The 25,946-nt window shown below is 33.3% G+C and overlaps 3 protein-coding genes across 4 annotated transcripts; 2 read left to right on the forward strand and 1 right to left on the reverse strand.

Moving 5' to 3' along the window:
- The first annotated feature begins 1,014 nt into the window (after window positions 1-1,014).
- On the forward strand, window positions 1,015-12,640 carry LOC111441856 (2-isopropylmalate synthase 2, chloroplastic-like). Of its 2 annotated transcripts, XM_023079017.1 has the most exons (13): window positions 1,015-1,359; window positions 1,391-2,104; window positions 2,825-3,038; window positions 3,551-3,631; window positions 6,265-6,357; window positions 6,528-6,614; window positions 7,999-8,099; window positions 9,631-9,664; window positions 9,761-9,835; window positions 10,059-10,142; window positions 10,241-10,375; window positions 10,862-11,007; window positions 12,211-12,640. In XM_023079017.1, exons 2-13 carry the CDS (start codon window positions 1,392-1,394, stop codon window positions 12,335-12,337), a joined length of 1,890 nt encoding a protein of 629 aa, XP_022934785.1. In that variant the 5' UTR covers window positions 1,015-1,359; window position 1,391; the 3' UTR covers window positions 12,338-12,640. The 2 variants fall into 2 exon arrangements, with proteins under 2 accessions (XP_022934785.1, XP_022934784.1); XM_023079016.1 differs by having other exon boundaries at window positions 1,016-2,104.
- A 453-nt stretch (window positions 12,641-13,093) lies between these two features.
- On the reverse strand, window positions 13,094-19,302 carry LOC111442422 (pyridoxal kinase-like). The gene is made up of 12 exons (XM_023079832.1): window positions 19,098-19,302; window positions 18,634-18,727; window positions 18,379-18,483; window positions 18,029-18,112; window positions 17,530-17,603; window positions 17,206-17,270; window positions 16,742-16,805; window positions 16,031-16,096; window positions 14,667-14,723; window positions 13,832-13,876; window positions 13,689-13,742; window positions 13,094-13,418 (listed from the first exon to the last, which is right to left on the reverse strand). Exons 1-12 carry the CDS (start codon window positions 19,173-19,175, stop codon window positions 13,278-13,280), a joined length of 927 nt encoding a protein of 308 aa, XP_022935600.1. The 5' UTR covers window positions 19,176-19,302; the 3' UTR covers window positions 13,094-13,277.
- A 1,046-nt stretch (window positions 19,303-20,348) lies between these two features.
- LOC111442190 lies at window positions 20,349-20,773 on the forward strand. The gene has a single exon (XM_023079485.1). It carries the CDS (start codon window positions 20,464-20,466, stop codon window positions 20,695-20,697), a length of 234 nt encoding a protein of 77 aa, XP_022935253.1. The 5' UTR covers window positions 20,349-20,463; the 3' UTR covers window positions 20,698-20,773.
- Window positions 20,774-25,946: the final 5,173 nt, after the last annotated feature.

The following is a 25,946-nucleotide window of genomic DNA, read 5'->3' on the forward strand; positions in this document are numbered from 1 at the left end:
ATGGAATAAATAAAATAAGCTTCTCAGGCATTTATTGAATAAATTATACTATTTTCCTCTTTTTTTTTTAAGAAAAAATCTTAGGTGTTGAATGCATTTCTTATGGGATTTTTAGGCATTTGTTCTATACATTACTTTTCTTTCTATTTTCTGATTTAAAAAAAAATAAAAATAAGAATGAACATAGAATATAATATATCCTCCATTGTCTTTTTCAGATTTTCACAAATACTCTACCAATTTTATTATTTATTATTTATTTTTATGTTCACTAGAGCATAAAGCTGGAATAATTTTTTTTTTTAAAAAAAAAGAAGGTAAAGGTGGCACATAAAGTAAAGAAATAATTTTTTTTTGTTATTTCTTTTAAATTTATAAATTAATTATCAATGGAAGTTTTTTTTAAAATATTTTTTTTTAATATTTTGAATGTTTTAATAAATTACGGTGCTTTTATATCGCTAATATATATGGAAAATAAAAGAAAATAAATTAAAAAAATAACTAACTTTCCATGTCTTAAACTAAAATCCTTCTATTTGCTAATTATTAAAAAAGAAAAAAACATTTATTATTTCCTTTTTCCAGTATCTTCCAAAAGCTAACTATGAACTCTTAAATCCCCTTTATCAACACTATAATATTATACTTTATATTTTATTTTCACATGTTATATACTAAATATTCGAATTACTGATTGCGTTTTTTAATTTAATTTGTTGAATTTGCACATGTAGTAATATGAATTATTAAAAAACTACAAATTTTATTATTTTATTATAATTACTGTAAATTTATTCAAAAACGGTCAAATCATGGTCTTAAAAAAAATATTACAATTTCAAAAATCATTTTCATGTTAATTGTTAAATAATTTAGTCTTTGCAAGTTGGAAGGCAGTTGGACAAAATAAAAAAATAAAAAAAATAAAAAAGGAATAAAAATAAAATAAGAAATATATAAAAATATAAAAAAGGGTCAAAGAGAGATCAGTCAGTCCTTCTATGACAAATTGAAGTAAGCCAGCATTTATATAATACCCTAAACGTCGAGCTTTAGAAAACTGTGTGATGCATGCCTGCCGCCTTCTCCTTCAGCCTTCCAGGGTTCATCAATCGGCCATCGATTCCCTCTGTACTTGCTCCTCCATGCTCGTCATTCTGACAATCTAAACGGACTTTCATTCTGTCCACATTTCCCTCTTGAAAAGTTCCCAGAAATGCCCGCTGGAGTTCGCCTGTAAGTATTCTACGTTCGTCCATCATTGCGGATTAATTGCTTTGTCAAATTTTCTCAGACGGTTGCGAGATTGTGCAATAAAGAGGAGGTGAAGCTAGTTTGTTCTGGTAGTGTGTTTCTGTTTTATTTGATTTGCGGTTTTTGTTTTTACGATGGCCATGCCGGCAGCATTGTCGAGACCGAATCAGTTTCTTGTTCGGCAACCGAACTCTCAGTTTTCTGCCCGTCATCGGATTTATAGTCGGAATTTGCAGGCTCTTAAGAATCCTTCACGTTCACTGTCCTTTAGGACGGCGACGGACCATGTATCTCGCGTTTACTGCTGTCAGACAGAACGCGTAGTTTTGAATTCTGAATCGAAATCATCAATTAGACGTCCGTCGTACATTCCTAATCGTATTCCTGACTCTTCATATGTTCGCATATTTGATACTACTCTCCGGGATGGCGAGCAGTCTCCGGGTGCCTCTCTCACTGCTAAAGAGAAGCTTGATATTGCTCGTCAGCTCGCCAAGCTTGGCGTCGACATAATTGAGGCTGGATTCCCTGCTGCCTCGAAGGAAGACTTTGAGGCAGTCAAGATGATTGCCAAAGAGGTCGGAAATGCTGTCGATGCGGACGGGTACGTGCCTGTTATTTGTGGTCTCTCGAGGTGTAATGAGAAGGATATTCGAACTGCATGGGAGGCTGTGAAGTACTCCAAGAGACCGCGGATACATACCTTTATTGCAACGAGCGAAATTCATATGGAACATAAGCTGAGAAAGACGAGGGAGCAAGTGATTGAAATTGCTCGAAATATGGTGCAGTTTGCACGAAGTTTGGGTTGTGATGATGTTGAGTTCAGCCCTGAGGATGCTGGGAGGTTTGATCTTGATCTCAAGTTGCATGCATTCTTAAATTTTTTGTTTCATCGAATTGATCCAGAGAGTAAGTCGACTCTGCATGCTCCTTGGATTAAAAAACTCTCCATCATAATGGATATTTGGATTAAATAGTTAATAAGCTTAGATTTATCTTGGAAGTTGTGAAGTGTGAATTTGTGCAACTTGTTTCCGCCTTGTGTATGAGTATAAAATTTTAAATTGTGTATACAAAAGTTGGTAGCAGTTTCCCATGCTTAACTTATGTAATTTTATCTACATAGCTAATAATTAGAAAATCTTTAGTTTTGATTAGCAAACTCATATACTCTATAGGTTTGACTTATTTACCTCCCGTTACACAAACTTAACCAGTGATCCCAATGTCTAAAGTGCTTCTTGAGAATTAGAGTATAGCATCCTGTTCGCTCTATCATAACATCAATTTGAAATGCATTTGTATGGTTTCCCTTTCCACCGATATTTAGAATTGTTTAGTGAGGGAAATTTTATTATTATTTGTGTGGATCGGACATATTGTTTATTGTACAGTCTCTGACCAATGTCTATCCCCATCCTTGTCTTGTTTGGAGCAGATCCTTCATAGGGCACCTTCACTATGGAGGTTTTCGATATCTTTGGCCATCAATCATTGTTTAACATCAATTGCTGGTCTTTTTAGTTGATAAAACATTTTTCTTTTTTATGTTGTGGTTTATCAGATCTGACAGAGAGTTCCTTTATCAAATTCTGGGGGAAGTGATAAAGGCTGGGGCAACTACTCTCAACATACCAGATACTGTGGGTTATACAATGCCATTTGAATTTGGCAAGTTGATTGCTGATATAAAATCTAATACTCCTGGCATTGAAAATGTTATCATTTCAACACACTGCCAGAATGATCTTGGACTTGCAACTGCCAACACAGTAGCAGTAAGTAATGACTTTTTCTTCCTTGTTGATCCTATGTATTTATCTGGTCCTTTAATTTGGGAAGCATCTGAAGATAATAAGATGGTAACAAGGAATGAATAACATACTTCTAACACTACGAGACATGCTATATAGGACATGGACATAGTGACACACCACTTAAAAAATATAGGGTAAAAAAGGAAACAAGGTGTAAACGTGATGATGAATGTATACTAATATCATATTTCATGGATAGATATGCTTGATAGTGATAGTTTGCATTGTAAATTATGAAGAAGGGATAAGATATACGTTTTTTTTTTTTGGCTTGATCTTAGTCTAAATTGTTGAAGCCTTTCTGTAATCATTACCGAAAGCAAACAAATTATGGATTACGAACTTCTTCAGCCTCTCCATGAATTAGCAAATTGCAAGACAAAATGGATTTCTGTGTGAATTATCTAAATGCTGATTTGACCTCATCTCGAACCTTAAGTAAATTATGTATGATTCTTCTCATCTCTTTGCAGGGGGCATGTGCAGGTGCAAGGCAAGTTGAGGTCACAATTAATGGAATTGGTGAGAGAGCTGGAAATGCTTCACTTGAGGAGGCAAGTTATTTCATTTATTCTACAATATACTATTATTTTATTTATTCTAATTTATACTTTCATTTTATGAAGAGTGAGGATGATTTGCAATGCAACTTAGCATGATTGATCTAACCAATATGTTATACTTATTTCATAAAGTTTGTTCATGCATTTATCTTCACTATTTTTTATTGGACTATGGACATTTATGGGTTACATTGTTGAGAATTAATTGTGATTGAGACTTTATAAGGGATGAGAGCAACATAAGTTTTAGAAAGAAATATATTTTGTTTCTTGCTATTCTCCTCTGTTTCTAATCTCTTTAGAACCAGAAAATTGAACTAAAATGTACCTTATGAGGATAGAACTTTATGGCTACTAGAAGGGATTGAATGCCTTGATGGAAATAATGTTGATAAGTTTTGACTACTCCCTTGTTTTACAGTGGAGACTAAGAGACATGAACAATTTTCTTCAACTACATTAGGATCCAGATCATAGATTTATACTCAATGGGTGTTTGAGAGGAAATGATCGGTTCACTTCTCTGAGTATTGTATAAGGGATATAAGTAGCAATGCAACAATTTAAATCTCTTTAACAGACGAGATTGGAAGACTGGAGAGCTTTAATGGACACCTCAAAGGGAGAACTAATGAATCTCTAAAGGCAGAAAAACACCCATCCCTATCTCAATGACTTCAAGCGCCTTATTCTCTAGAACTAAAGATGGTGGATGATTAGTTACATTATCATTCATGTTAAAATTTCTTTCATCTTCCATAACTTGATGTAAATGATATAGGTCTAGAGAATTGGAAAAGTCTTTCAAGGAGAGGGCTACATTAATGATATTTGGAAGATCTAAGGCAGTAACATCACCAAATCTAATAAACATGTTCCCCTTTTTTACTCTTGAATTCTATTGAAGTACGAAGAAAATCACGCAAATTCCCCTTGACTTCTACACAAGCCTCAATGCAATCTAACATGTTAAGATGATAAGGTGAATGACCATGATGCCTTGTTGAGTGAAGACCCTAGAAAATTTTTATGCTTGTTTTAGTGACACTCAAGAGGATGACAAAAAGGAAGGTGGCAAACGCAGTAACAAGTAATCATCTAGCTTTAATGAGTAACCCATAGATACCAGATCCCTTGTTTCCGAATCGAACAATGATAACAGTTGCCCATTTTAGAAACGTTGAGATAATATACTTTCATCCGTCTTTCATCTACTGAAAAAGGGAAATATGGTAAAATCCTTGTAGAAATGGAAGATGTGCATTTGCCCAATTCCCACAAAAGCTAATAACTCAAAATGGTAGTTCAATTAGCAAAAAAAAAAAAAAAAAAAAGACGGAGATTATGAAGAATTTGCTGCGCACTTGGGAAAATGAACAAGATAGCAAAGAGAACCAAGAAAATGAGGAAGATAGGAGTAAGCATGGCCTTGAGGTTCTCCATGAAGATCGTCTCCAAAATTGTGAGAGGGCTGGAAGCTACTCTCAAAAAAGTTATGAAGAGACTAAGTTAAATTATTCAAGTAGAAGATTGGTGAAGTTCATCTAGAGTTTGAGGAGGATAGGTCGGGTGGCCCTTGATGTTGATGGTTCTTCGGGTGGGGAGTAGTGGTTATGTGGAAAGAGGATAGTATCTTTGTCTTTGATTCCATTGTTGGTTTCTTCTTTGTTTCTATTTCTTTTACTTTTAACAACTTTTTAAATGGTTGGGTTACAAGGGTCTTTTGTATTCCCATGCCGGTTGGTAGAAATGATTTTTGACAAGAAATGTTGACATAGCTGGGGTTTGCGATAAATGGTGTGGAGGTAATTTCAATGTTGCTAGATGGCTGTTTGAAAGTTTAGTGGAGGGAGGGTGACCAGAAGCATGAGGAAGTTCAAGGGGCTTATTGATGCCCTTGAGCTTATGGATATTTTGATGAAAAATGGTGAATTTACTTGGTTCAATGGTCGAGAAAGGCCTATTTCAACTAGAATAGAAAGATTCTTCATTACTAGTGATTGGAATGGGGCTTAGAAGGAGATGATATCCCTAATGAAACTTTCTTGGCCAACTTTAGACCATTTCCCTCTACTAGCTTCAATTGGCAAGAACGAGCCTCCTTTAAAATTGAAAATATTTGGTTGGATCATCTTGATTTCTTCTCAAACCTTAAGAATTGGTGGGATTCTATGAGAGTTAATGGCTGGCAGGTTTCTGTTTTATGGAAAAATTAAAGTTTCTTAAAGCTCAAAATTTCACTTCTGGTTTAAAAAAGCACATCATCTAGCACAGAACAACTTGGAGTTTCTCTTGCTGAAAGTATCCTTTCCTGAACCCTTTAGGTTATTTTAGTTGTTTAACTTTGTTGTGCTAAAGTTTTTTTTTTTTTTTTTTTTTTGTGGATCTATCCAGTGACAAATAGTCTATCCGTCATTGTACAATACAAAATTTCTTATATACAAAAGAGGATAAATCTTAAATCCAGAGAAATTAGGGTGTTTATATATTTCATTTTACATGTTACTCCATGCACATTGCTGTTGTATTGTTTGAGATCATCTGTTTGCATAGACTTCTTAATGGCATATATGAAAAGAGCTATTCTTTTTGTTGTTTTTGAAACCATCTTTTAATATCTTCAGGTGGTAATGGCCTTACAATGTCGTGGAGAGCATGTGCTTGGAGGTCTTCATACTGGAATTAACTCGAGACATATCTTTTTGACCAGCAAGATGGTAATTATTTTTCTTAGAAAAATGCTTCCCGAAAAATTTCCTTAAAGTTAATTTTTTATACTATTCTTTTCATTTTGTTTTTTTCTTTTTTTTCAAAATACAAAAACTTTCCTTGAAAGCTAGACAAGTTTATTCCTTAAAGGCCTCTCATTGACAAATTTATTCCTTAGGTAGAAGAGTACACTGGTTTGAACGTACAGCCACACAAGGCTATTGTCGGAGCTAATGCTTTTGCTCATGAAAGTGGCATCCACCAGGTTAGTCTTGTTGGATTTTTATATGCAAGGTTTTTATATTAATGTCCGACTATTTCTGATATGTTGTCATATTTATCTTTCAAAACCTATCGTGATGAGATAGCTGCCCAATGTACTCTATTGTTGACTATGACCTGATTCTAGCACCAGCGTTCTTTTTTTCTTTGAACAAGAAATGGAATTTTTCATTAATGAAATGAAAAGAGACTTGGGTCAAAGAAACAGAGAGAGGGTAAAAAATAAGTAAATTAATGAGCAAAACAAAACAATCCAGTGGTCCATAAAGAAAATCAAAGAAAACCAGGCACAATGTTAGAAACAGCTATCCAAAACCGCTCTAAAAGCCAGAACTAAAAAGCGACAACAACAGAACTTCGAGGCAGCAGCAAGAACCAAAAGGCTAAGAACACTGGGAATCCAAACTCCAACAAGGAAAACAACTAGGAGGCGAACAAAGAGCCTGAAACCATGAGATAACCAAGTAAAACTCTTCACCAGATACAGTAAACGCTGCTCCAGAACCTAGAAACAATAAGTGGAAGGCAAAAACCCCAGAAGAAAACAAAAGCCTCAAGGAAGTAGCACCGGTGTTTATTGTTCTAAACACATTTATAGCAAACAATTATCTTTTTTTCCCATCACTTCCTCTTTCCATGTGAGTTAAGTGGAAAAAAAAAAAATCGTTTTAGACAATCAAATTCAGAAGCAAAGGTACTAAAAGGATGGTAATGGAAGATGATTGTTCCCTACCAGGCAGTGATGATTGTACTGAATTCTCCTCAATATGGTGGAATTAGGAGTGTGAGAAACCTTCTCTTAAACCCTCCCAAGAGGAAAAAAGAAAGCAGTGTCCCATGTGTCATAATTTCTATCCTTTTGTAAGAAAAGTTACCTGTTTCTTTGAAGCTGAGCCCTTTAGAAGATAGTCTGGCTACGCCTGTACCTTGAGTCATTTCCTCTACATCAGAAAGTGCAGTTAAATACAAGGTGTAGCTGGTTGTATCTTGTAGTTTTTTCTTTTCCTCCATTATTCTTGTGCTTGAGTCGTTGGGTATTTTGAGGCCGTGGAATGTATATTATTGTTTTTAAAAAGGACTGGTTGTTTGTCGTTAATTATTGGGGAGTTACTGTGATTGTTATGCAGCTGTTAAGTTCTCTTATAAAAATGGAGTACTCTTTTGATCTATTTTGATGCATGGTCTTGCTTTAAAGTTCATTATGAGGATGTTGATTGACTCTTATTTCTATATTTTTAATTCTTCTTCTTCTTCTTATTATTATTTTATTTGTGAGTCATGCGGGTGGTTGTTTGTCCTGTTTGTGAGGATCCAATTGTATCTTAAATATTGCTTTTTTTTTTTTTTTTTTTTTTTTTTTTACGCAGGATGGAATGCTTAAGCATAAAGGTACTTATGAAATCATAGCCCCTGAAGACATTGGCTATGAACGATCCAATGATGCTGGTATTGTTCTAGGAAAACTTAGGTATGCCATGTTGATTTATGGAAAAGGACAATGTTGTCTTTTTCTTGATTAAATTTCACTTCCTGCCTCCTTTGTCTCCCCTTCCCCATCTCTCCATGCATGTGTCAGCATGAATTATAAAAAGACACGAAATTCATAATAATGAGATCAGGGTGGGCTTTACATAAGAGATCGATTAAAAATATTATATGCTTTGAAGCAACTTTCATCCTTTTGTGAACAAAAAAGGGAAATTTTGGAAATATCCAAAGAAATCGGGCGTGTACCATAGCATACCGAGTGCACGTTGCCTCATAGGAGGCAAACTCCTTAATCATGGGCACCTTGCAATTATGCCTTTTAGGGTTTGGCATTTTCACTTTATACATGTGGTATACTCGTGCATTTCTTTTCTGTTCTCTCTAGGTTTCTTAGCGTATGTACTTTGTTTTGTAACTGATATGGTCTAGCATCTATGCTTTATTTAATAATTAAAACTTTAGAGTTTACATAAAAATTCTTTTCAGCATTTTCTCTCAGTGAAGGTTTTCTCTATGTGCCTAGTCTGCTTCAGTTTCATTTCAAGTGTCATGAAAAACTCGGACACTTTTCCAGAATAAAGTACTTGTGCTTTGTGGAGGCCAACGGTATTTACCTCACCTAAAAGGATTAGAATCCAGTATGCAAGAAAACATGATAACCTAAAAGGATTCTATTCATTCATGTCCAAAATCATACAAATCCTGCAACAGAGTAGTCTATCCCTGAGATTCTCTTGTGACAGACTATCCTCACCCTCTTTCTTAATGAATTGGTCCTTCAGCATCTAATGGAACTTCAACTGAGTTATCTTGTCCTCTTCTTTGCTGTCCTGAATATATTACTTTTCTTATCTTGTTGAAACCCTCAATATCCTCGCCCATTTTCTTTCATACTATAAATTAATCATCTAATAAAGTAACTTGTAATATTTAGTTTCTGGCAGATTTCTTGCACGTTCTGACTTGTTCCAAGGATGATATGTTCTTTTTCATTGAACTTAGCTTTTGCGTTTACGGACTTACTGTTCAAGAGGGTCTGTAAGAGTGTACCCTTTTGCAGCACCTGAAACCTCTTTGTTGAGATTCCTTTGGTCCACCTAGAGGATCTTAGTAACGTTGGACATTGTAGTAAGTCATTGCTTAAGAATAGAAGAGAGGAGATTGAAGAAGCTATTTTGTCAGAAAATGCATAATTTGTGAGGCATTTTTCTGTTCAAGGTTAGATTAAGTTTAAGAAGATTTGAATGGATATTGAAAAATTTGATCTTCTTTTTTCCGTAAATCATCCTATAGGTGGGTTCAGTGATGCAGCGGTACCAAGGGAGCTAAAGTAGTTTTTCTGGCACAGAGGAAATGAGAAACATCTATTGCCGTTCTTTTGTAGTGTTAGCCCACGATTATTTTTTTACAACATTACAGGATTGACTTTCTATGTTTATGTATTTCACTTTTTGTATATTGTTCAAAGTATACTACCTCAATAACATGGTTCATTGTGACTACTTTTACAGTGGACGACATGCCCTTAAAAGTCGACTTGTGGAGGTAAATTTGGATCTCCAAGCTCAATGTTTAGGTAACCTTTCCATATTATATCATCCTTTCTGACTTTAGGCAAATGTTGTTTTTTTGTCTTTTCAGCTTGGTTATGAACTTGACAATGAGAAACTCGATAACGTATTTTGGCGTTTCAAAGCAGTAGCTGAACAAAAGAAGGTGACTCAAAATTTTGTACCTCTCTCTTTTGCTAAGCTATTCCCTACCTGCTACCTGCGCAGGGTAGAGTAGCACATACCAATTGGGATTCTACTTTGACCTGTTTCAAGAACATAAATAACTACTGCATAAGGAAGTTTTTCATATTATTTCATTCCTTGATTCCTAATTGTCAAACTTTTTGTTCTAAATCTTTTGCTCTACTTTATTTTTTACTTTCCAGAGAGTTACAGATGCTGATATTCGAGCGTTGGTATCTGATGAAGTTTTTCAACCAATTGTTCTTTGGAAGCTGCTAGATTTGCAGGTTGTTTAAATTTTGTAATTGATCTTCAGATTCTGAAAGTTGTTTTGAACTATTTTGTGATACACATATAGCATTATTTAACAACACCTCAAATGCAGGTCACTTGTGGAACTCTTGGTCTTTCCACTGCTACAGTTAAACTCCTTGATGCTGATGGGGAAGAGCACATTGCTTGTGCTGTTGGAACGGGCCCTGTAGATTCAGCTTACAAGGCTGTGGATCTCATTGTTAAGGTTTGAGATAAAGTGGAACTTTACATCTAGAATACATCTTCAGGATGATTTCCTAGTGAAGTAAAATTAGGATATTTCAGATAATTGTTTTCAAGGGCACAAAAAAACATGTGACCAGGATTTAGCAAATGAGTTAGTTGCTAAATGCATGAAAATTCTAATCCAAAACATCACGTAAAGCCTATTTGTTGTCATCTGAATAGTTTCAGATGTGAGCCTATTGGTGGTGCCATGATATTTGGCGGATATAACATAAAAAGTCATCATGATCGATAGCCAGGCTTTCAAATCCTTTCCTGCATATCTATTATCTAGTTTTATGCTATTCCCGAATTACGGACTGTGGTGTTGCCTTTTTCACCACATTTTTTTTCATAAACTAAAAATAAAACTCTCTTTTTTTGCTTGCCATAAAATGTTTGCTGGTTAGGTGTATCGTTCTTGAGTGAATGTGACAGTGGAGAGGTGTCATTTTCCTGGATGCAGGAACCAGCAACACTTCTCGAGTATTCAATGACTGCTGTCACTGAAGGTATCGATGCAATTGCCACGACCCGTGTTCTAATAAGAGGGGAAAAAAGTTACACAGCTACTCATGCATCGACGGGAGAATCAGTTCAACGAACATTTAGGTAAAAATTAGGCACAAATCACGATGCATGCATATTTTTAAGTATAAATATATATTTTAGTGCCTAATGCTTAAGTGTTTTTTTCATTTGTCTCTATTATTCTAAAAAAAATTGAATTATACCATTCCCATTTTAATAACCTACGCTAACATGGTATGATGCTTAAAGCTGACTAATTTAGAAGAGAAATCAGCGTACTATAGAGTGGAAATTTTCTAATAATATCTTCACATTTATAAGACGTTGGAAAAAAATTCTGCGTTTCTTCTTTAGGTGATAATTCTTCATCTAACTTTTTTCTAAGTATCATGCCTTAGGCCAACAACATGAGTGTGTTGATTAACTAGTTAAGGCATATCTAATTAACATTAAACATATATAACCTATTTTAAAATATAGTCAGTGTTGTTATAGGCGAGCCCAGGTGCTCGCATATGACAAGAGGCAAGGTGAAGTCTTCGCCCTATACAAGTCTCCAAGGCGAGTGCCTTGGTGCGTCATTTGTTGCTTTTTTGTACTATTGCCATGAAGTCAGGCGAGCGCCTATTAGCATGGGCGATGAAGAACCCTATTAACATGAAAAATGGAAGAGTTTGGAGAATAAATGTAATAGTTCAAAGATGAAGAACAAGAATGAACCCAGAAGCTTTAAGAATAAGAACAAAAAGAACAGAAGAATGAAGCATAACTAAAAGGAAGAGAACGAAAGGGTCGGACGAAAGATCGATAAGTAGAAAAGACGACAGAATAAAAAACTTAACCAATAAAAAGAAAGAAAGGTCAGGTTCATTAAAGCTGCATGTTGCATGCTGCCATGACAGATGACAATCTTTCTCTTCCATTAGATACTAACAAACTAAAAGAAAATGGATAAATGGAATGTTAACCAATCTATATCAAGAGAAGAGGTTCAAAACTATGGTTGTATCTACTTTGGATCTAAAACCCTACAAGTATTATCTGTTACCAATTGTTGTAGTGGAAGGTTTAGGTGGTTGTCCCGTGATATCAGTCAAAAATATATGCGAGATTAGTCAAAATGTATGCAAGCTGATTCAAATGCTTACTGATTACAATAAATAGGACTAACCCAATATCAAGTTAAAAGTAAACTCTGTGACTTCTGATATTCTTCTCTTCATGCTATTTAGCTACAGTATATCTATTAACTGTACATCTAGTGATAGGTTTTTATCGTTGCAGTGGTATCGGAGCAGGGATGGACATAGTTGTATCAAGTGTGAAGGCCTACATTGGTGCCTTAAACAAGATGCTTGGTTTCCATGGAGTTGACATCAAGGTAACTGAAAAGAAAACATTGTCTGCATAAGAAAATATTGATCTGAAGGAGGGATGATGGTGGAAATCTTGCACTCTCAAACCAATCAGACAGGCTTGAAAGGTTCGATTATTCTGCTTTAAGGATTTTCAAGCGAATAAGTTTCAGCATCTAATGTCGTTTGTAATTGAACTGTTTTTGTGTTATTTGGACCATTTTTGAACTTTGGTAAATTTTGTTTTTGTTACAGTTAGCTTATGTGTCTTTGTGGAGAAGTACCTGTTTTAGTGTTGTCGTTGATAGACACTGAACTTACTTTATTAGTAAATAAATATTTAAAGGCTTTATTTATTAGTCATTTTAGGAAAGAATTTTGGCATTATTATTAGAAGTAAATAAATTTTCTAATAACACTTTCTACATCAAAACTTTAGTTTTTACCTTAATCTTGGAAAATTAAGGGATGTGCAATTTACTTGGAACTAAACGGAAAAAACCCTATAAGACGTAAAGTTAATTTACAATTAAATAAAAGTCAACTCATTAAAAAAATACATACCAACAAAATCTAGTATTATTATTGTTTTTTATTAACACAAATTATGTAACCATTTTCAAACTTCATGAACTAATTGAAAATGAAATTCAAACTTTGGAAGATCAAATTTGTTATTTTTTAAAACCTAGAAGGTCCAAGTAGAAATTAATTACCTTAAAGGAGTTTTCAAAATCTTAAAGTGTATTTTACCCTAAAATGATATGCAATTAAAAGAGGGTTCAATTATGTAAGTAAATGTAGGGGCGGAATGTGTAAACTACTTCCAAACCTTAATCCCTTCATCCCCAAGCTTTTAGAGAGTGAACTTAAAACCAGGTTTTCAGTACAACTATTATTTTACCTTCAATTTTTGGGGGGCTAAGGAACTAAAATAAAGCTGTTCAAGCCCATCTTTCAATACACCTAGAAAGATATTCGAAACGAATCACCAATTCAATCGTATTTTTCAGCTTTGAGTTTGACTTGTGGGTTACGAATCTCATCTTGGCTTTGAATCAATCGAATTTCCAAACTACTCGATTTGGGATCGTGTCCTGCACTTATGTAATCATTCATTGTTCTGTGCAGAACCGCCTGCAAACCATGCACAATACACAAATTTGAATCGTTAGGTATGATAAAGAGGAGAATAGCACTATAACACAAATTGGTTTAGAGCGAAATACAATAGACTCATTTTTCAAGTAGGTAAAATGCATACGCTTATCGATTTTAAATTTCCACTCCAATGGTGACACTGAAATTATACAATGCACGTGAATAATCACCGGTATTCCTACTTCTAGAGTGAATTCTGAAAAACAAATAATTTTGGAAATAAAACAAACAGAGGAGGAGAAAGACCTGCAAACTTGACACTGCAAGTTCTGCCGCCAAATCAAGGTGTTCAGGGTATTTCTGGAAACATAATGAAATATTACTTAATGAAAGCGATACTGGGAACAAATGTTGGCTGTTTTCAATAAATTTTAGGTTAGGGGCTTTACATTGCTCCAACCAAGCAGAAGTGCAGTCGTAAGATCTCCAGTTCCCTACAAATGCATTTAGAAGATGTATCAATCTAACAGCATATGATTCAGGATGGGGCCAAACGGTTTCAGGCATTTCTGAGAACAGCTTCCTAGTACTTTATTACCATTTCTTGAGAGAGAGAGAGAGATTCTGCCTACAAAATAGCATAACTAACGTAACTTGAACGCAAATGTAGAGGACTATAAGTTTATCTTAAGATAAACTTTACCTTACAAATTCTCCAGCTAATGACGAACATGCCCCACGAAGTCTATCACCACAATCTTTCCCTTATATCTAGTTTGTCTATTTTTAAACAACCATGACATGTCCCACTAAGGTTCCTAACAACACTCCACCCAATATATACACTTACCTCAAAGTGGGGATTCAGCATGTTATAGTACTTGAATTACCACTCTCAAATATTGCCAACAGATTGGGGACTTGGAAAAATAGTGTAAAAATATCTTAAAGTTCTATATATATATATATTTTTTTTTTTTTGAAAACGAAGGGAACCGATGTAGCAAGATTCTTAAATGTTCATTTCAAGAGCTTGAATAGATACTCGGAACAAGAAGCACTAAATCTTAGAGGTTTCACTTTTCCTATACATTATGAAAAATGACTTGCCTGAGCCCATTACTTACGGTAAACTTTTATTTTTCCATAAGTTGATAATCCACAGACGCACTAGCTCTCCATGCATTGTTTAGATAGAACAATAGTTTCTTTTTTACAGCAATTTCAGTTCGAAAAAGTTAGAGATAAACATCGCATATGAAATTAGATGAGAGATTTTCTTACAGTGAAATATGCAGGGATCATGGGAATCACGATCTTAAATTGTTCAGGAGCCTGGCCCTGGGACATCAGTGTTTAATTGCTGCAATTAAATCATGTGCACGCAAGCCAAACATAATAAAAATATAAATACCACAAAAGCTCCCAATATTGGTGTAGCGTACCCTAAGCTAAAAATGTGTCGTATATAAATGCAAGGAATCAAAGAATAAATAGATAAATCAGTTTTTTTTCTTCACATAACAAAAAAAAAAAAAAAAAAAAAAAAAAAGGCCAAGTTTTTCATTACCGACATTAACTACTGCTTCCCAAGTAAAGGAGGCACGCATGCCGGCAACCTTATAATCAACCGATTTGCATTGCAGAAAGTTGTAGTGTAAGAGACAATAAGGAGGATGAAGTGGAAGGAAGGGAATAAGGCCTGTATAGTTTACCTTCACTTCAGTAAGAACTTCCATCATACCAACTTCTCTTAGGGTCGATTATTGCATAATCAACAAAACCCTCCACAAGCATCCATTGTGAGTGAAAAGTTATAAATTTTCATGGGTTTTTTTTTCTATTATTATTATATCCAATCATCATGGAAGACAAAGGAGCCATCTCTGAATAACAATCATCCAATCCTCAACGGTGAATAAAGGTCTAAAAGAATAGAACGGGGTCGGTGCAGCTTGAAGAAGGAAGACTAACCCTACTGTGATGATGCATCTTGGGTGCCTCGAATGAAGTGTTGCAACTTCTTTTCTAAGCTCAAACTTCACAATTTCAGAAACGGCTGCTATCCTAAGAACACGACATTCTCTTTTGAGTTGATCGTTGAATTTTCAGTTCAGGACGTTGACAGGAGTTTCCGGAACTATCCACATGCCAATAATGTATCTCCGATGGATGGAAATAAAGTATTGCCCTTTCAAATATCAGTTATACTTGCTCAACTTCTAAAGTCGTGTCAACTCTCTATCTTAGTTGAGAAGAATTTGTGAAAAAGGAAATTTTATTACTACTGAGGGAAGTCAGATGCACTTTAGATTGTTGTTCCAAGAAGCAAAGGCAGCCATTTGAATGCTGTATAGCATCATAAGCACAAGTGACTTAGGAAAGTAGCGTACGATTGGTACATCAGTTTATTCAGGAACACTCAGACAGTGATAATGATGAAGTCTATTTGCCATTCTAACCCGGCAATCTGTTGAATTTCCACAGAATAATGTTTGTGGTAAATTAGTTTTCTTGGGCTCTTACAAAAAAATCTGAAGGGCAATGAAACAATTTTTCTTAGAGCTTGGCAAGATTCAAAGAATGCACCAAATGACTCAGATCTCAATCCAAAAGAACTTAATTCAATATAAAGTGCAAAAATTCACCTCATTCTTCTGATGGCTGCCAATGAGAAGAAGTTTACCCTTCATATTTATGCTTGTAATCACAACCTGAGATGTTTATCAAGATTTTTTCATTAGATTGCGGAGTTACTTACAACACAGGAAATAACATTTAAAATGATGTATGACATTTACAAAAAAGGTTGACAACAACAGAAAGGGTCGTGTTTATGTTTGTTGAAGGAATTAGAGTTAAATTTTCCAAAGTGTAACACGGTTTGACAGCTAGGTATGCAATGCCAGGAGAAGTTATAACCGCCTGAAGTAAATAGGACTACAGCGGTAATTCTTAAAAAGATAAGCACCTACTATCTGAAATTTTGTCTCAACACAATGCCCGGAAGAACCTGAAAAACAAAAGATGTTTTAAAGTACTTCCAAACTAAATCCGTAACTCACTCGGTGATTATATCTTACGAAGTTATTATCTTGTGCAGGACCCCAGCTATTTCGTTGCATGATCCAATCCATACTGCCAAACTATGATTATGATGCATCAATTACCATCTCCCTTTTCTCTAAATAAGTAAGGAACGTGAGATTCGCATTTAAGAGAATCACTCCTACAAGATTTCATTTACCTCCCCACTGTCTCTACTTCATGATACTTGACTACTAAAGCACCGCTTAAATAAGAAATACCTATGCACGTCAATATCTCAACAGGCTATTAGAGACATTCATAGTTCTTACCCTTGCAGGTCCTGCGGCATGAAGAATGTTACAAGCTTCCCTGCCATCTCTTTCAGATTGGATCCTGAAAAAAGCAAGGCTTCTTAAAGACCACTATCTGAACAAGGAAAAAAGGGATGCTGTAGTACTAATTACTGCCCAGTCAGACAAATTGAGGTTCACTTAAATAACAAATTATAGAGTTTCAAAGAAAAACGGCTAATTGCTATACAAAATTACATGCAGAAATTCAAAATATTAAGATTGATAGGACAAATCAGAAGAACTCAATAAAGGATGTCTAATAAAATTTTGATTAATGAAAAAGATTACGCATCCCAGTCTCCACTTCCAACCATACCAGTTTGCAGTGTAATTTTATGATTCAAAAGTAAACGTGATATCATACACTTTCGATATATATAGGTCAGTAAACAAAACATTAGCACAGTAAATTTATCATGACCATATACGAGTTAAATTACCTTAACCCAGTCAATTGTTCAGCTTCAAATTGATTAGGAGTCAACATTGAAGCCACCGGGACAACCTAGCCAGGAATCAGACTCACAAGAACATGAAAAAGGAAATATAAAGGGCAGATGCTCAAATGACTGTTAACTTGCAACACGCATGGATACGGAATTTCAGTTTAAAATGGACTTCCAACACACGTGGATACGGAAAAGTTCAATAGGTGGGGCCAATCAAGGAACAACGTACATGAAAGGAAAAATCTAACTCATGTCAAGATTAAATGATTGAGCTATCAAGCACCACCTGGGGCCAGAATGAACTGGATTTCTCACCTTCTCGCGGTATACAGATACCAGTTCTTGAGGAACATATAGCTTCCCTTCATCACCCATCACTGGATCACATACTGGAAAAAGACACTTGTTTCACAAATTAATCCCAAAAAAATTTCCACATGATAAACCACAAAGATTCTGTTTCTTGTCAAAATATATTTCATCCATACTAAAAAGTACATATCCACACAAGAGTTGCACATCATTTTCTCAATTCTCTCGAGAGCATTTACTCTTACTGTAATGGGGCATAAGTTATGGGATTCAAATATAATGAATAAATCAATGACCAAGATTGTCCCTTGCGAGCAAAAATGCGTTAGAAAATTATTATCCTTCCAGGGTTTTTTTCCTTCTTCTGCAGAAAACATTATCCTCGCAGACCACTAGTTCTAGGCTACCAAGAACTCAAACAAAAAACAAAAAACATTTACCAAAACATATTATATGATTTTGGAGAATGATATGAAGCATAAAGAATATGAATTTAACTGACCATATATTAGCTTAGGGTTCGCTGAGCGAAGCTTATCAACAACTTTTAACACTGTGTTGAGAAAAGAAACAGAACCAATATAACCTGCAAAATCGATAAGTACATATTAAAATAAAACTCACATTATCTGAACATAAAAATAACCAATTCTACGGTATGTAAATTACTGCAGGAACTTTACATATAAAGCTGCCAATAGTTTAGCATAATTCTACTTTCCTAGCAAACATATTTCTTCAGTTCTGCCTCGTTATAATATAGCAACATGCAATTCATTGGTAAAACCTTATATTGTAAAGTTGCCAAATTATACTGGACACCAAAAGCCATTTAATAAAAAACTAGAGTACCTGTTAACAGATGAGTATAGTACAACAATTCATTTTCTTCAAGGCCTTCAATTAAGTCCCATAATTGTTCTCCATTCAAAACTTGGCCCTTGAAAGTCGGATATCCTGTTTTATTTTCACAAGGAACCATAATCCACTTTCACTAACACTACAAAATCTAACCACAACTTATGCATACTAGACATAAGGCATCGCACCGTATATTAGGCCTCATTGTTCTTAGACCATTTGAGTGAAGAAATAGAATCAGCTTGCCTGTGTGGTTTGAGAAGTGCACGGAATTTATTGGATCCACATCATAGCCCAATAATTGGAGAGGGAAAACAGCTGATTTGTTCCCAACGTATCCCTACGGCAGAGCACAAGAGAACAATCCACTGAAGTAAAACTAATAGCACGGAAAATAAAGCCAATCAAGAACAATACTAAGACCTTGTATCAACAAACAATCCGCAGAAATACACGGCACATAAGTAACATTGAATTTTCCTCTCCTAAGAAAAATTTACAAGAAAACAAACATGCTAACTACAAAAGCCAGCCCTCTCCGAAACGCAAAACTTCTAACAAAAACATCCGAGTGTTACGACACAAATTCGCAAGAAAACTGAAGAAAACTTCTGCAGAAGCCGAATGGAGGCAATCAAAACAAGCTAAATTTCGAGTTTATATTGATTTCTTTCAAATCATTCGCAACCGTCGTAAACTATTGAACAAACCTGAACAGTGTGAGACTGAATACTGAGAACTCGACCAGTTGCCGACGGCAAAGCTAACGAGAGGATCGGCGGCGACATTTTCAGTTCTATGAATCAGAATGCGTCAAACAAGAGAATGCAAGTTCAGAGAAATATTTTCGCAAAATGGAAGAAACTGAAACTGGAAGTTAATACACAATAGCAACGGACGGAGGAAAAGGGAGGTGGAAAATGATGACGGTGGCAACTGGCAAGAATTTATAGGAGGTTAGAGGGATGAATAAAATTACGGAAATGCCACTGACCAATGCTCTGCCCGTCAAACTGGAGGTTAAATTGGTAAATCACTATGTGGGTTCCACATGTTGCATGTGCATTCCACGTATACCATGCAATTTTAATAATAATAACAATTTCATATATTTGGATAACTCTGAATATTTTACTAATTAGGAAAAATAAATTTGTACTTTTTTTTTTATAGAAAATTCTAAGTTATCTGGTAAAATAAAAATGTTACAGTATTTTAATTTCATATTTTTACGTATGATTACAATATTTGAGAAAATTTTCCAATTAAAAATTATATTTTGGGATAAAAATGAATTTCTATATTTATGTGGAAAATAAATAAATAAAAATAGATAAAAATAAAAAAGTTGCATGATTTAAATTTGTATTGAAAATTTATTTTTACCCTAAATTTTAAATACTCAATTAACTATTAAATTCAAACTTGGAAGAATATAACTTTTACGATAAAAAAAAATATATTAAATTACAAGTTTGACCTTATTCAACAAATCTTTAAAATCTAAAAAGTGAAACTTGTATTTAATAAATTACTAACTTTTAATTTTATTTTGTATTTAATAAATTATTAAATGTCAAATTTAATTTATTTAAAATTTTTATTAAAAAATTAAGAAGCTATTTGAGTCAAATTTATAAATTTATTATTACATTAGCGCTGAATATATTTATTTTTTTAATTTCAAGAATTACAAAAAAAAAAAAAAAAAAAAAAAGACGGTTCAGTTCAACAGAATGGGCCTGCCATCGACCCATTTGGAACGTGGGTTGGGCCTGTTCTCCCTAATATCTCTTTTTAAGAAACATCCAGATGTAACACCGACATAGCTGTACTACTTTACCCTTAAACGACACGTGTCCAACAATGTCGCGGCTAGTTCGCCACGTGTCAATTAAAAAAATCCCCAATTCCCAGACGAACTCCATGAAACTCCGCCCTATAAATAATCTTCCAAACCCCGACGAGTTCCGACATCCACACACAATCAACCTAATAATCCATTTTCATATACTTCTTCTTCTTCTTCTTCTTCTTCGTTATACTCCGTCGTGCTCCGGTGACTAATACGGGCGAATGGCTGTCGGAATCGGCGTTCCGGTCTGCGTCGAATGTGGAACCCACCGCAATCCGTGCAGGTGCAAGGTGGTGGGGCCGACCCTGGGGTTCTTGGCGTTCGCGGTGGCGGCGGTTGTAGAGTGGCCAGTGGGAGCTCTGGTTTATTGCTTCCGCCACCACAAGGGCCGCCGTATCATGGCGCATCCGGTCACCGTCGTTTACCCGTCGGTGTCTAATGCGGTTCCTATTTGAGAGAATACGCAGCTAATGAAATTCCTGTCTATGGGCGCTTAAAAAAATAAAATATATAGAGGAATTCTGTTATCTATTCCAACTTTTATTTGTGTGTGTGTATATATATATAAGAAATCATAGTAGTGTTTTGTATATTGATAGTATTATTTGTTGGATGAAAGTGTCCCATTTAGATGGATTTATAATAATTCGTTAATTTAGGTAATGGGGTTTATAATAAAAGAATACACGACCTTTTGGAAAATTTGAAGCAAAGCCATCAGAGTTTATGCTTAAAGTGGACAATATCATACTATGATGAAGAGTCGTGTTCGTCTAACATTATTAATTTATAGTAATTAATTTATATGCTAATGAATAGCTAACAAAAACTTAAAATAATTAATTTATCTTTTAAAAAAATACGCGAGTGAGGATAAAATATATAGTAAAGACACTTATTATTAATACCGTATTTGATTATATTTTTTTATACAATATACCCTGTGTTGATGTTGTGTTTATAGCTGAATCACTCGTTATGCTACATCAGTAAAATTGGTCATGTCATCATTAATTTTAATATGAGTCTTGATATGTGTCTTGTGTACATATGACTTTTTTTTTTAATATTTATCGACTTTTTTTAATATTTATTTGAATCACGTCATCATTCATTTTAATATGAGTCTTTACAGGTGTCTTGTGTACATATTTATTTTTTAATATTTATTTGAATCATGTCATCATTAATTTTAATATGAGTCTTAACATGTGTCTGGTGTACACGACTTATATTTATTTTTTAATATTGATTTGAATTATGTCATCATTAATTTTAATACGAGTTTTAACATATGTCTTGTGTCCATACGACTTTTTTTAATATTTATTTGAATCATTGTGAGATGTCACATAGAAACATTTTTTTTTTGGTAAGGATATAGATTCTTTAGACGTGTTTTAAAAAACTTGAGACAAATCCTAGGACAATATTTGTTAGCGATGATCTTCGCCTGAGGTTGAGCTGTGAAGTGAGTGGACACAAGATGGTGTGCTAGCAAAAACGCTAGACTCCGAAAGAAGGTGGATTGAGGAGTCGCTTGTTAATTAGAGAAGAAAACGAGTGCCACTGAGCTTCCTCAACCCAAATAATAATTACAATAATAATAATAATATATATATATTTTTCTTCTAAATATCTTTGTTTAATTTAGTTGGTTTATATTCTTTTCTCATAATAATTATTTATTTTTTTTAGAAGCCGTAATCTTCTCCAAGTTTTAAGCAAAAATCTATTGCATCCATTAAGTCCATTAAGTAATTTTATAATTATACACCGTACGTCTAAATAATTTCATATTATTTTATTCATTATATTATATATTCTTTCAATTTTAATTAAAAACCTCTAATATCAATAATTAAGTACTTTTTTTATATATAAAAAATCAATATATGAAATATTTAATGAATTATTAATCTAATAAATAAATAAATAAATAAATAAAAACTCAGACCTAAATAACCAATGACTATTTTTTTCCTATATGGTTTGAATTGTTTATGCGGAGAAAATTTATAGACGGAACAATGCGAAATTGACTTATAAAAAAATTATTAATCTAAATAATTTATAAATACAAAAATATTTAATTTTTAGGCACATAAAATATAAAAAGTAAGACAGTAGGAAAGAATTAGATCCGTGTAAGTATAAAAGAATGGCACTTTCATTCCCTTTAGAAAAGAAGAGGATCGAACCCATAGCTTTTCTTCCATATTTGGGTATATGATTCCTTCCTTCTTCCCCTCTGTTTTTTCAAAACATATTTTTATAATAATATAAAATTTTAAAAATATATATTAAAATTAACTTGCCCATAATATAGAGTATTAACATTGGTAATATATAATAAAAAGTTAATTTTTAACCTAAGCTTTTAATTTTATCAATTTAAAATTATGAGTTAAATTTTTTTTTTGCCCATTTTATGTGAGTTAATTTAATTATAATATATATATATATATATATTATAAGGCCGATTTGAATTTTTGTTGATTTTTTTAATTAGGCTGAAAATTTAGTGAAAAAGAAGTAAAAATTGCAATATTTGAAATTAAAAATTTATGATAAAAATTGAACATAAAATTTATTTGACATGATATTTTTTAAAGTTAAAATACAATTTTGTTTTGGAATTTATTTTATTTTAATCTAATTTAATTTCTCATATTTTCAATAACTTTTAAAATTAGATTAACTCTGGTAAATTATATTTAATTTAAATAAAATTAAAAATTTTAAAATGAGAGATCTAATTATTGACTTTAAAAAAGACAGTTATTGATGTGTTACCCATTGTGGACGGGTTGATTATTTTTATAATATTAAAATTATAATCCAAATATGGGAGAATATATGTTATGGTGAACACTTTACATGAAAGGAGACAAAGGGATTCATTAGCTGGAAAGAGATGATCAACCCTTCATAATAACTCTTTAAATCTCTAATATTTTTACTAAATGATTTATATGTAAATCATTTTTAAATATATTAGAGAAGAAGCATGAATTTTGTCTCAAAATTACGCCTTTTTAATTAATACTTACTAGTTTTAAGTTTTAATTCATATAAGAAAATAATAAATTTTCCCAATAATTTCACAATTTAACATAAAATAAAATATTAGATACAAAATTCTTCATTTGTTTTTATTGGAGTCGAGACGAGTTAAATGGACATTTTTATAAATAATAAACTTATTCTTAAATCTATTATAAAAAAAAATATTAATACAACTAATTTCTTTGTCGGATCGATAACCAAATCGACCCTTACTTTTAATTTTAATTGTGGGTGGAAAATTAATTTTAAAATAAAAAAAAAAAAAGGAAAAAAAGAATAAATTGATACTAAACACAAAGGGAACATATTCAACACAATAAAGAGGAGTTATTGTCCGAATTTGTTCCACTTTTGGTTTACTAAACTTTTTCTTACCTATTGAATACCCAAATGCATATCAAATTTGTTATTTCCAAGACTTTCTTAAATTTTATTTATTTATAATTTTATTTTTTTATAGATAGATGAAAAATTAAAAATAATTAATTAATCGACTTAAATTTCAATGTTGAGAGATTAAATCTGTAATTTGACGGAGAAATATTAAAACGAAATATAGTACATAATATTTAAAAAAAGGTAATAAGAAAAAAGTGGAATGGTCCCTCACATTTACAACATCCACATGCAATTCACTATCTAAACTAATGACCATAGCAAACCCTTTTGAAAGAGTCTCTCTTAAGTCATACCCTTTCAAATATTCTTATTTTTCTTTTTCTTTTTATTAGAGGCCGTTATCTTGACGTGACGTGAGCTTACCTGTTTAAATGCTTGAAGTGATTATTTCCTCTAGCTACTCAGTGTTTATCGTGGACACGATAACGGGTACCTCAAAGGCGTGTCCTTCCCAATCCTCTTGTACTAGGGAAAGGTCCTCTCAATACTCTGACGCCCACGTCAGATATAGACCTAAAATTATTAAAGGTGAAAAGACCAAATTGCCCTTCACCTTCCCCCATCTCATTTCCATGCACTTAACATAAGCAAATAACAGCCCAACACTCACTTTCTCATAAACTCTCTCTCTCTTCAAAACTCAATCCTCTTCGATTTCAGAGCTTCTCCGGCCTGAAAATGGCGCCTTCCGCCGCCATTCCGCTGTCCCTTTCGTTTCTCTTCCTCTTCCTTCACCTCGCCGACTCCCAACCCGTCTTGCCGGTCGATCCGCAAGATCCCAATTCCGAAATAAAATGTGGATCATGCCCTTGTTCCAACCCATGTGTTAAACAATTCCCTCCTCCGCCGCCACTGCCGCCGCCGCCGAATTGCAAACCAGCGCTGCCGCCTCCACCACCGCCCCCCAGGTTTATTTATACATCGCTGTCTCCACCACCACCTCCAAGGTTTATTTACACAACAGGTGTACCCGGTAACCTGTATCAGATCGATGCCAATAACCGTTGGTATTACTTCTCCGGCACAACCAGGAACCAGCCAGCCACGGCGGCGCTCGTGGTGGCGCTTGGCTGTGGAGCTTTGAATCTCATGGCGTTTGGTAAGTGGTAAAGAATGAAAAAAAAAAAAAAAACGAAATTAATGTATTAAATTCCGTCTTAATTAAAAGAATTATTCTCCCAACTATAAACAGTAATGTATTTATATTTTTCTTAAATTTAATTTAATATTCTGTCAATATTTTTATAGTTAAATGTCGGTGTCCATAGAAACATTAAAATTTACAAATTTATGAACATATAAACACTTGTAAAACAAAACTAAATTTAAAAACTTTATTAAAGTTATTTTAATAAGAATTGTTTTGGTTTTTTTTAGTAATTATGTTCATTCCCTCGAATTTTATTTTATAAATTTCTTTAAAGGCTTAATATTTTTTTATTTTTAAATTTTGGCTTATTTTTTTTAAAATAATAATTTCAAAAATTTTATTTTTGGCATTAATATTTAAGAAGTGCATTATTTTGTTTGATTACTTAATTATTTTTGTAGTTGGTGCTAATTTTCAACAAATATTTATAGAAATGAGATAATTTGGCAAATAATGGACACAAAAGTAATTATGAAAGAAAAGGGTTTGTGAAGAGGAAGATTAGTGAGAGAATAGATAATTAGAACAGAGAATAAGTGTATATGCACACTAAATTAGTAGAATTAATTTACATAGGGAATTAGGAAAATAAATTATATTGAAAATAAATTTTGATGGGAATATTAAAAAAAAATTATTGGATAAAATATTTTTTAGAGTGAAAAAATTATTTAATATCTAAATAATGAGTAATGTGTTATGTTGTGTACCGACCCGACTTTTCAAACTCCAATGGATCATATAGACTTTTTGTGGTTTTAAAAGTTTAAAAAGATATTTTAAAAGTGAATTAGGTGAAAAAAGTATTTTTTTTAATTGCTCGATATACCATTTTTTAAAATAATAGAAGAAAAAATGTAAAAGAATTTTAAATTTTATTACGAAACCAAAGAATGAACATATATAGACTAGAAATTTAAGAGAAATTGCAAAAATAATAAATGAAGGATAGCAAGAAATTCGATGACATTGCAACGCATTATTAGGTGACAATGATAGTGCCTTCAAATGCCGTTCAAGTGACCCTTCTTACACTCAGGCCAGTTAGTTTTGCTTCCTTTTCACAAACAAAAAAAAAAAAAAAAA

This window comes from Cucurbita moschata, unplaced genomic scaffold (assembly GCF_002738365.1).
Source record: "Cucurbita moschata cultivar Rifu unplaced genomic scaffold, Cmos_1.0 Cmo_Scf00004, whole genome shotgun sequence".
Classification (NCBI taxonomy): domain Eukaryota; kingdom Viridiplantae; phylum Streptophyta; class Magnoliopsida; order Cucurbitales; family Cucurbitaceae; genus Cucurbita; species Cucurbita moschata.

Bases quoted from the DNA above. Each gene is read 5' to 3' on its own strand.
- LOC111442422 (XM_023079832.1), bottom strand. From the start codon at position 19,175: ATGTCGCCGCCGATCCTCTCGTTAGCTTTGCCGTCGGCAACTGGTCGA. The intron at 18,113-18,378 runs GTACTCTAGTTT...TCGATTTTGCAG, and splicing joins CTATACTCATCTGTTAACAG to GTTATATTGGTTCTGTTTCT. The intron at 17,604-18,028 runs GTCAGTTAAATT...GTCTTTTTCCAG, and splicing joins GAACCCTAAGCTAATATATG to TATGTGATCCAGTGATGGGT.
- LOC111442190 (XM_023079485.1), top strand. From the start codon at position 20,464: ATGGCTGTCGGAATCGGCGTTCCGGTCTGCGTCGAATGTGGAACCCAC.
- LOC111441856 (XM_023079017.1), top strand. From the start codon at position 1,392: ATGGCCATGCCGGCAGCATTGTCGAGACCGAATCAGTTTCTTGTTCGG. The intron at 2,105-2,824 runs GTTTGATCTTGA...GTGGTTTATCAG, and splicing joins AGCCCTGAGGATGCTGGGAG to ATCTGACAGAGAGTTCCTTT. The intron at 6,615-7,998 runs GTTAGTCTTGTT...TTTTTTACGCAG, and splicing joins ATGAAAGTGGCATCCACCAG to GATGGAATGCTTAAGCATAA.